At 43.8% G+C, this 12,244-nt stretch overlaps 1 protein-coding gene across 1 annotated transcript in view; it reads left to right on the forward strand.

Annotated features, from left to right (window-relative positions):
• The window catches only part of ADCY1 (adenylate cyclase 1), a 1,095,828-nt gene that overhangs the window by 334,159 nt on the left and 749,425 nt on the right, over positions 1–12,244 (forward strand). Inside the window, exon 3 of the mRNA XM_085606626.1 lies at positions 9,606–9,724. Within this exon, the coding sequence (XP_085462752.1) occupies positions 9,606–9,724 (119 nt within the window). The remainder of the gene's footprint in view (positions 1–9,605; positions 9,725–12,244) is intronic.

Raw genomic sequence — 12,244 nt, forward strand, 5'->3', positions numbered from 1 at the left:
TTCAACTTTAACATGTCATTATCATGGCTCGTGGCAGTGATAATCTGGGATAATGAAATAGCAGCTGGTGTGTTTGATTTTACAATGAAGTTGATGTAGGCCTCAGCCATCTTGGATGGAGTACCGTGACCTTGCATAGGCACCTGGATGATGCACAATGGTGTAATTATACTCTTGTAACAGTAGTTCTCATAGTTCAATGTGAGTGGGCATTTTGACCTTTGGATAGCCATATATAGTCAGTAAAGCTTCATGATCAGTTACCAGCATCAAAGGTTTTCCATACAGGAATACATGGAAATGTTCGCAAGCCCATACCACAGCTAAATTTTCTTTTAATGGTTGTGAGTAAGCACATTATGTTTGGGACAAACTTCTACTTGCATATGCCACACTATGCCTTCCAGTATTCAGGTCACCACTGTGCTGTGCAAGGATAGTGCCCAACACTTCTGGGCTAACGTCAACAACAAATTCTGTACGAAGCTTCAGATTAAAGTATGCCATTTCAGTAGCATTCTCAATGGCTTGTTTACATCTTTTAAAGCTTTTCTCACATTCATGTGACCAATAAAATGAAATGAAACATTCTTTTTCGTCAAGTCTTCAACGGACCACTGATAATGGCAATGTCTTGGATGTATCTGGAACAGTAACTGGCCATGGCGAGAAATTTACACACCCTAGACACAACTTGTGGGGGATCAGCATTTGACAGTGCTTGTACTTTAGCAGGATCTAGTGCCATACTCCCATCAGAAAAGATATGGCCAAGGAACTTTAGCTTTGTCTTCTGGAACTCACATTTGTGTGCATTCAAAGTCAAACTTCCTTCAGCAAATAGACAACATACGCGTGCAAGAGCTTAATTGTGTTCGCTTGACTTAGCTCCAAAAACCAATATGTTATCATTGTATTTGAATGCATTCATGACAGGCTGTATGATACATCGAATGACATCTGCAGCGGATGACACACCATAACTTAGGGGCATATTTACAAGGGCCTTGCATCATGATTGATCATGCAGCATGGTGCATGGTTCAACCATGGTTTATGGTATACGCACGACGCAAAGCTCCCAGTCATATTTACAAAACCATGCAAAGTTGAATGGCTTCATAAATATGGAGTAATGCAGCAAAGATTCTAGTGCCAGCTCCCCATCACTGCTGCGACTTCACGCCAGACTCATGCAGTTCACTGCTGTTGCTTATTTTTGCTGTTATCCACTGTTTGTTGTTTTATCCTTTATTACTGTTTTAGCTTTTATTACTACTGTTGCTGTGTTCCACTGTTGTTTTGTTTTTCTTCTGTATTGTTTTTTCCTTCTTTCACTAATGCTCTGCCTCCTCACTGTCACATCATTTTTCTGCACTTTCCCTCCCACTTTCTGCCACTAGAAGAGGCCCGCCCAGTGCCCAGGATCTACTTATGGAGGCCCCAGTGTGTCCGTACCGCCAGCAGGCTGAAGACATGTCAAAGACAAGACCATGTGTGCCTACCCGTACCTGGACCATGTCCAGTGCCAGGAGCCCTGACCCATCCACCCCGTGCAGCTACACTGCCCAGACCTCGAAGCCATGGACTCCAGATGCATTCACAACAACCACTGCTGCTGCACATCTCCACATAGCACCAGAGGGCCATTCTCCTGCCAGCACTGTCGCTTCAACTGCAGCACAGAAGCAACCAACAACGCCAGAGACACCGCAAACACAACATTGCCCACCACGCTGACCAAGACCACCACGACACAATGCATTCTACTCGATACTCAGTCATTCAGCAAACATGCCATGGATATCTGATCTATGATCTCATACCTGACCCCAGCCGTCATCTTCCTCACAGAGACCTGGCTGAACCCCGCCTCCAAGCTGGACATTGTCATCACCACCCCAAAGGTTACAAGATAACACACTGGGACTGAGCCAACAAACACGAAGGTGGAATTGTCATCATATACAAGGACATCATCCACTGCGCAACCTCCCCAGATGACTCAACCTTGATAATGGAGAACCTCAACTTCCAACTCCTCACAGATGGAAAAAGAACAATCATAGGCACCCTCGCCCACAGAGCACCAGGACCACGCCCCAGCTTCTGCAACACTATCCCTGACCTCATCACCCCGGTCGCCATCAACTTTGAGCACTACATCTTCCTAGGAGATCTCAACATCCACCACGACAACCCTGGTAACACCAACACAATTGACCTCTTGCAAAGCATAAGCAACTTGGGCGTCAAGCTATTTGTCACTGACCATACCCACATCTTAGGACAGATGCACAACCCTATTTTCACGTCCAGTGACAGAGTCAAGTATAACCACGTCTTGTAGCTCACCTGGACCGACCACTACAGCGTCCACTTCACCATCGCAGGAACTACCAATACTGGCACCATGCCCCCAAACTCCGTGCGCAGAGTCTGGAAAATGATTTCAGAAGTCCCGTGGAACAACGCTCCTAATTCCTACTGCCCAGGCACAACATCTGACCCAGAGCAGGCTGTGAAGAATTCTTTCCTAGTAGATCACAGAAAGTGATAACACAATCTCCCCCGGCCAAGATAGTCAAGTCCAAAGGGCTTGCCAGAAGAGCCAGCTGGTTTACAGTGGAACTGAAATCCACGAAATGCAACTGACGGCAACTAGAAAGGATGTGTGCCACCTGCAAAGAAACAGGAGAACTCACTGCCTTTAGGACAGCACTGAAGCAGTATCACCACCTAGTGAAAGAAACAAAGAAGAACTCTCTAGCAGACCTCATAGAAGCCAGCACAAACTACAGAAAGGAGCTCTAGGCCATCATGAAGGAGTTCTCCAACCCGGCAGTAGTCAAAAACGATATCCCCCCTTCCCAAGAAATGTGTTACACCCTGGCAGTCTTCTTCCAGGACAAGATCTCAGTGATCTACAAAAATATCAAACCCCAACCCCTGCCGCAGCCCGCATCAGCCTGCTCACAACCACAAACACAGAACCTGAATATCTGCTCACCCACTGGGACCCTCTCACAACCCAACCCACAGTCACCATCATAAACTCTGCACACTCAGGAGCACACATGGTCCCCTGTCCCCACCACGTCTTCAACCTCAAGAGCAAGATGATAACCAGCTAGCTCAAGAAAGTCCTAAACTCCTCCATCACTATGTCCTACTTCCCGGAGAACTGGAAACACACAGAAGTGAAGCCCCTCCTGAAGAAATCATCTGCTGACCCAGCAGAACCAAAGAACCTCTCCCTTCTCCTCCTTCCAGCAAAAGCTCTCAAGAAGGCAATCAGCCAGCAGCTAACCTAAATCCTGAAACACAACAACCTCCTGGACGCCTCTCAATTTGAATTCCGAGCCATCCACAGCCCCAAGAAAGCCCTGATCACTGCCACCGATGGCATCAGGGCCCTCCTGGACTGTGGTGAAATGGAAGCCCTCGTCCACCTTCAACAAGGTCACCCATCACATCCTGATTAACAGACTCCACCACTGTGAAATCCATGGAGACGCCATCAAATGGATCGCCTCATACTTCACTGGAAGAACCCAGAGAATTTCTCTCTCACCATTCACCTCAGAACCCAAGAAGATCATCTATGGTGTCCCCCAAGGCTCGTCACTCAGTCTCACCCTCTTCAATGCGCACATTACCTCCCTGGCCAACACCGCCAGATCACACAAAGTCAACATGATGTCCTACACCATCAACACCCAACTCATCATCTCGCTGACAGAAGACCCCTCAACCACCAAAGCCAACTTCCACAGATGTATGTTGAACGTCGCCGACTGGATGAGGGCATCTATGTCAAACTGAACACAGACAAAACAGAAATCCTAATCGTTAGGAACAACACCTCGCTATGGAACAATGCATGGTGGCCTCCAGAACTCGGCCCAACCCCCGACCCGACAGAGCACACCCGCAACCTTTACATCAAGATATCTATGAAGCAACAGGTAATGACAGTCTCATTCACCTGCATGTGAATTAAGTTTAGTTGATTAATATTTTTAAACATTGTAGATACCCTTCACGAAGGTGAAAAGACCGAAATGCATTGGGTGAATTTTAATGAGATGGTTTGGAGGAAACGAGTTTTTCTACATGCTTGTGAATAGGCCCAGATGGGCAATTCTTATGCATTTGAAATGCAAGAAATTTCGAAATCTCGTACTCTTGACGTGACGGACAAGTATTGTTAAATCATTGAAAATAAAAAGAATTGAACTGTTGAAATACCGCTGATTACGTGTATCTATTGGATTACAAGGCTTACAAGGCTGTGCAACTCGTTCGTGACCCGCAAGCTGCGAGTCTCTTTTTTGGGATGATTTCAGTAATGTGCTATCGGGATAGAGCACATCAAGAGTGCATGCACGCCAAACATGAAAAAAGAATTGAAATGGATTTTGAAAACTAAACAAGGGTGTGCTTCAGGTTAATTTCAGAAACATTGGAATATGCCAATAATATACACCTCCCCAGGTGAGCCATAACAAGGAGAAATACCTTTGTTTCTTTCCGTTTTTTTCCTCTTTCTATGGATTATTTTTGTGCCGGAAGGTCCCTCTTCCTGCACAAACACAATCCTGTCTACAATACAGACACCCTTGCACCAAGACACCCTTGCACCATTGGTGCAAGGGTGCCAGCATTTGCGATAGGCTGCAAAACGATGCCAGGGCAGGGGGAAAGGGCAGGAATGCACCATATTGAATAAATACGGTGCATTACCGCCCTTTCCCTGTGATGCAGGGCAGTACAGGAAGGTAAGTTGCTGACCTGCCCTGAACCACAATTTCCATAAATATGCCCCTTAGTCTTTTATATCGAAACAGACCGACATTTGTAGGAAAGGTTTTAATGTACCTGCAATCTTTTTCAAGTTCAGATGATAACCTTTTTTTAAATCAAGGCAAGAGAAGAACTTCGGACCATTTAATTGAGTTATCATGTCAGCAATGTGTGGACCTGGATGTCATTCTCATTCAATTGCCTTGTTTGCTTGACGCATGTCAACACATATCCGTATAGCTCCTACACTGTCCTTTTTAGGCACTACTACAATGGGAGAAACCCATGGGGTTGAACTAGTTGAGCGATTAATATTATTGTGCTTAAGTAATGCTGCAAGTTCTTTTTCAAAAGCTTCTCGCAAACGAAAAGCAATTTGTCAGTCTCTGAGCAATAGGACGGATGTCCTCAATAATATGTAACATTGATTTCATAGCCTTAAGATTTCCTAAGCCATGAAATAATGAAGGGAACTGACTTACTATTTGATGGGGACATTCATGTTGTAATTCATGGAAATCCATCCCATATCAGCAGCTGTGTTGAATTTATGTAGACAGGCACTTGACGCTGTGCCTTCAGGCACATGGATGGGTGCTTGCACCTTCACTTTCTTGTGTTTTAGTGTCGCTACAAATGAACCTTGACTTTTTAAAGGTATCAATGCAGCCCATGTATACACTTTGGTTTTTGATGGTGCAAGTTGTGGCAATGGAGATAGTTCATTGTATTTCTCCTCAGGCATAATATCTATCAATGCACCACTGTCAATAATATAAGGTATCGAACAACCATTTACTTTCAGTGTAATCTTTGGACAATGTTTGAATGACTTTGGTGCTTTGGCATGTCAATCTTTCTTTGACTGACAACTTTCTTCACAACATGCACAAGCTTTTCTGAGGTACGTATCGACATGACACAATCATTGTCAATACTTTCACTTGATACTGATACAGAAAAACTGTTTGACTATGAATTAGATGATGATCAACTTTGTTCAGTGTTGCTTTGTCTTAATGGATGTCGCCACTTGGCCTTGTGCGTGTGTGTTGAACGTTGCTTCTGTAACGTTCTGGCAGCTATTATGTCTTTGGGCTGTGATGCACTTACTTTTTCCTTCGCTTTGCAAACTGTCACTAAATGGTTCTCCTTTCCACAGCCTTTACATATCTGTCCAAGAGTTGGGCATTTACCTTCGTGTGGAAACAAAAATCCACATCTAAAACACAACTTCTTTTTATGGGTAGACATCACTTTGTGTCCTTTAGTCTTTAGTTTTGACTTACTTTTCACACTCAGGATGGATTCATTCTGCCCTCCGGCCTCCATATCAGCAGGTTGTCTATCAGCATGATCTTCAGCTGTGACAGCCATTAAAACTCGCTCCAGACTAAGAGTTTCTCTCAGAATTCATCTTCTGAATGAATCTGACAAGCATCCGTTAATAACTTTCAGACGCATAACTTCTTCATCATTAAATTAATTGAACTTACAATGTCTGATGAGTGTGCCGCGTCTCTTCTCAAATTCATCAATGGTTTTACCAACTTTCTGTCATTCTTGGTTAAGATGTACCATTTGTAATCAACATTTGACATTGGATTAAACTTGAGATTTAACCATTTTTAATCTGATGATATGTGACTTCTTCATCAATTTACGGCATTTATCATATGACTTATTTTATACCATCACCAGCAAGATTTTTGAGATACTTAATAATCTTTTTGTTTCAGTCTCGTCAAGTGCTTCAATGAAATCATCATATGTCTCTAGCCTAGCAGTCCATCGATCCCAACATTTTGCTTTTTCGTGGTATCAAACTGTGGTGGTAGTTTCAGGAAAGCATAAGTGTTGTAGCACTTTCTGGGATTGGTTGATATTGAGGGTGGAGCTCTATTCGACTCGCTCATCTGTTCATCTGGAATTTCTTCATGGGAACCATCTCTAAGACCTTGAGATGTGTTGGCCTCTGGATCATCCTTGGTGACTTTTGGAAAGATGGCCTCAGTTTTCGAATCCATGAACACCTTTCACGATTCCGAAGATTTTGGAGATTGTGGTGATTGTTTTGCACTTCTCAAACACAATGTGCTTGGTCTGGGTTGTGGCACCTGGTGCTGAGGTCGTACTGGCTCTCTTTACTTGGGTTCTGGTGAGTAAATAACTGTTTTATCCTTTGTGCACTCTTTGTTGTTTTATCCTTTGGCATCTCTATGCGCCCTCCTTGTCTTCACCATTTTTTAATTGGGATGTTATCTTGCAATTTGTGATTATCAATAGCTGGTCTTTGAAAATCTGTTTATGTCTGCCTTCAACATTAACACTCTGTATTACATATGGCTGCATATTGCGTAGCATCGCAGTACCTTTATGTATGATATGACCAGCAGGTTCTTGATCACCAATATGTGGATGTCTTTGCAATGCTTTCATTGTTTTCAACTTCTTTACAGCAGCTGGAGTTGCAATTAGACTACACATGCATTAAGCGTCGGTTCCATACTTTGACTGCAAAACACGTGGCACACAAGAGCAGTTTCCTTAGACCAAAGCAAACTGTCTGGGAGAGCACTATCTAACTTTGGGTTACTTATCCCCTAAATCATTGCCAGTTATACTGTCCTCCCCAGACTGGGTACCTGCCAATGACTACGCCACACATGGTACTTAGCATTACACATCTTGTCTGCATGTAACTGCAAACTTATCATTCTAAACCATGTAATGGCAAACTCAGCATTCTAAACCTGCCTTTATTGCATTCCGCTCTAACACTTACGTCATAGGTCTCCGGAGTCCATCAGGAGCCAAAAGGGTTGCCTCATTTCACAAGACACTACAATAGTTACATTTGAAGAGAAGATTTTTTTCGGCTCCACCGCAATCAAGCACACCGGGTGCTAAAAACAACCAGTGTAAGATACCAAACATCAGCAGTCCTTAGACGTTGCTGCCCTTCCCTCTTCCATTTCATCTTCAGCAATCACCTGAGGACCTTCAACCCTGTTTGTTCTTTGCCTGTGTATTATTGACATCACTCTCTCTTGTAACCCATATATTCTAAAGTCATTGAAAACAGGGATGAGGCCTAAACTAGCTTATGCTCAATAATAAAAAATACTTAAACCCTTATAACTGTAGTGGGCCAGATGCCTGATGGCGTCTACAGCCTTGTATTCTTCACTGGAGTCTGGAACAAGTAAAAGTCTGCGCACTAAGCCGCATGTCTACACTGAGCTGAATGTAGTGTGGTGCAAAATGCTCCTTTTCCATTCACTCTGTGACTAAATTTCTAGTTTGAATGAAGTCGTTTCGAGACTTTCCATTGTACTTATTCTGAGGTAAAGCCTAATACCAGATGCGCCTGTAGTGATTCAATGACCGGTGCATGATCCATGTGCTTTTTCCATTCCACCTCTGTTGACTTGAGATTCACAATCGCATTAGAGTATGAGAACCACTTTATAAACATCATGCAAAAGGCTTCTATCAGTTTAGTAAGACATCAGTGTATCTTTTCAAGGTATACTTTGCTTTTTGGGAAGAGGATGTGGTCTCACGGCTAGACTGCCGGAGCTGGGAAACCAAGGTTCGAGCTTCCGGGTCCACATCCTGTGATTCTGGGCAAATCACTTAATCTCCCCATGCCTAACAAAAAAAAAATGAATGTGTCCTTGTAACTTAACTGGTGCTCATGTAAAGCGCTCCAATACCCTCGTGTGGAGTTTGCGCTATATACAAATCTGCACAAAAAAAAGGTACATCATGATCGCTGTGGTTGCTTAGTGGGCGAATGTATGTACTGCAGGAATCTGTGAATAACCCCTGCTGCCAAGTTTGAATTCTGACAGATACATTAAATCTCGTTTATTGCATAGTCCCAACAGTCAGTACAATAAGATGGTTAACAATGTAGTACCTATTAAAGTGAGTGTGCTGTCTACAAAAAGGCATATGTTGTGTACTCCAGGGCAGTGCTACCACAACTTACATAGATATCACCAGGGCCGGACTGGGAACTTAAACCGGCCCTGGCAAACTGCTCGGCCGGCCCCCCTTGGGGTGAGGGGAGATGCAGCCGAGCAGTTTGCGAGGGCCGGTTTTGGACGATTTTGTTACACGGCGCTGATAATGCTGACCCCCGGTTACAAAAACGAACTCCAGGGGCCCAAAAGCGCCCCCCACCCTAGCGGTCCACCGGGGAAACGCCCGGTGCCCGCTATGGCCAGTCCAGCCCTGGATCTCACCGCGTATCAAACTCTAGCCGAGGTTCGTTTTCAGCCCTGTTTTTTTCCTTTGCCACTGTTTTTTTCGTTTTCCACTATCTACTTCTTTCTCTTTGAACTGTTCTTCTCTCTCTTATGCCGGGTTAAAGTCTGACGTTTACAAATTTGTCCCGGTCCCCAAAAAAGAATGCTGGAGGGGCCCACCTGAATCCACCCCCTCAAATTAAGAGCTGCCCTTGCCACCGAAATCTCACCCTCTCTGCTCCCCTTCCCCCACAGTATGCTCACTACGGAGATTACTGAGTCATATCTCGTAGGTCCCCTGCACCACCATCACTTGATGCTAAAGGCGAACAGTAATGCACGCTAAAAATGCATATTTAATCCCCCTTCTCATTTTACTTTGAGCTTAAAGTCGTAATAGAAGAACTTTGTACTTGATAAGATGACATTTAACAGTCCACATTTTTAGTGACGGAATGTAAGTGAAATTTCAAAATTATGCCAGCATTAGGATGAGCTAAAAGGAAAAAAAAAACTAAACCTACGTGTTTTATTTTGCTTCAGGAACGCCTGCTGATGAGTCTCTTGCCCAGGAACGTTGCTATGGAAATGAAGGAAGATTTCCTGAAGCCACCTGAACGGATTTTCCACAAGATTTACATTCAAAGGCATGACAACGTTAGGTAGGATTGACACCAATTTAAGAAACGAAGAGAATTAGATAGCATTAAATACAAATATATTGGCATGTAGTGACAGCATGATGCGTGGAACATTGACTAGAAAAGCAGAAACGTGTGTGCGGAGTTGTTAGTTTCTGTGTGCATGAGTGGTTAGCGCGCAGGTGGCTGTTGGCGTCTCTGAGTCATTACACCATTTTTTTATAAGCAGTGCTGGGAAGAATAAAGTCATCGCTGAGACACAGTAGGTAGAACAGTTCATGCTGCATGACAGACCAATTACTGCTTGTTCATCATGCAAATTGATTGCCACTTCCGCATACCACCACTAAGTTGAGAATGGGCGCTCTAAGATCACCCAGAAATAAATACTTTGTGACTTGTTGGGGATTAAAAAGAAACGAGACATAAACAGCGGCTTTGGGATCACGTCAAAAGAGATTTTGACTGTTACATTTCTCAGATTGTACACAGACTGTGGTGTTAGTTAAATGTGCAGGTGATACTAACTGAATTAGTAGAAAGCAACGCATCATGTACATAAATGTCATTGTGTCGCCTTTGGGAAATAAAGAAGACTTGGAAATAAAATATTTGCAATTGTTGTAAGGATATCAGAATGATAAAAGACGGCTTGTTGAATGTATTACTTTAAATAAGGAGTCCCTTTATTAAAATTCTAATCAAGTGCTTACCTTACTTTTAAAGAAACGTATTTAAAATTTGACTAAAGGGAATTCTATCCATCAGTGTGGCAAATATTCTACCTCTGCTGACTTAGTAAAATTTGCCACATTTACCGGTCTCCGCGGGGCAGTCGAGCTGTCCTCCAACAAAGTGGTGGTGCCTTACATTGTGTAGGGATTTTAGAGGCAACCTGTGGCAGAAAGGTTGCCAGTGCTTCTGCCACTAAATGAAGGCAAAATAAATGAACTCCTAAGTGAAGGAATATTGTAAGTTTACACGTTCCTTGTCTCTTCAGCATGATGATGTGCACATCCCTGCCTGCTAGAGGCATGGAGATTAGGCTGCCTCCAGGGTTATACCGGAGCATTATCTCAGGAGATCCCTAAAATGACATTTATACCTGTTTTTCAGGCTAGCCGTTAGCAAGATGGGGAGCTAGGGTATCAGGTACAGATGGATTCCCCTTTGGAGGTTATAATGTTGTTCACCACTACTCCAGTGATTGCCCTGGTCATTTCATTATAAACTTAATTCCTGGAAGTAGAGAACTCTAGGGTGACCTCTTATACCTCTGGATTCACATGGAGATTTGAATTGGTGGTCATTGTGGGCTGTCTGTGCTGGAGTGCGAAACGCAGATGTCACATTACCGGTCGTCGTGGGCAGTCACTGCAGCATGAGGAGTCATGTTCACTTGCGTTTCGCATAGGCAGGCAGTGCGGGCAACAACATTTTGGGGCGAACGAGCCCATTTGTGGTCGCATGCAGCCCAAAACTTCAGAATTTCTCCTTTTGTTTTAGGGGGAGCTCACTAATGCCACACTAAGGGTTCAGGACTGAGGGGCATCTCTTGTGGATCAGGAACTTACTCCAGCAAAGCCAGCATAGCTCACGCAGGTCCAGTTGCAGATCCAGGCAGGCCCAGTGCAGCAGGTCAGCTGGACAGTTGCAGGAAAGCCTCTGGAGCTTGTTTTGCCCATGTAGCTCAGAACAGAAGGCCAGTCAGCTGACCCTTGGAGTCACTTCAGCCTAAGATGAAGAGTGTAGATCCAGTCTTCCTTCTCAGACAGCAGGGCAGACCTCTAGTAGCAGGGCAGTCCTCTGGCAGCATGGACGTCCTACTGTAATATCCACAGGTACAGGAGTGTAATGAAGAGCGGGTTTTAGGGTCACATTGCATACCTGGTGCCAACTTTGAAGTGGAAGAAAGCTCTGCAGTTTCACATCCATAGAGGTGTAGTGTGAAATAATTTGTGTATTGTGTATTATGTGAGGCAGAGTCATTGAAGTGCAAGTGACAGGTGACAGCTCCAACCCCCTCATCAAATTGGGATGGCCCATCCTGCCAACAACCAGACCCTCTCTGCGGCTGTTGGGAGGAATACGCAAACTACACCTAGTCATGTGACAGAGGAACAGGCTGAAGGCACCAAATAGTTAGGGCAAGAAAAGGAAAACTTTCTAAAAGTGGCATTTTCACCATTGTGACTTAAAACTCGACTTTATCATTAACTAGGATTTTAAATCACAATTCATCAAACACCAAACATGACATTCCTACCTGCCCCCAACCAAACTCCATCATGCATTTAAGATAATAAGGTATCCTAATGTTTTCATATGGCACACGTAGGCCTCACAGTATTGAAAAATACATTTGTGAGTTTTTCATTACCAGGACAAGAAAAACCTAAAAGTGTTTGTTTGACTTTTTAAATACAATGTACCCACAATAGGGGTGACCTATAGGTATTAAAAAGGTGTGTTTTAGGCCTGACAAAGGGTTTATTTTGACAAGTCAGATTGGCCATTTAAAACTGTGCACAGGTGACAATG

This window comes from Triturus cristatus, chromosome 5_2, assembly GCF_964204655.1.
Source record: "Triturus cristatus chromosome 5_2, aTriCri1.1, whole genome shotgun sequence".
In the NCBI taxonomy this organism is placed as follows: domain Eukaryota; kingdom Metazoa; phylum Chordata; class Amphibia; order Caudata; family Salamandridae; genus Triturus; species Triturus cristatus.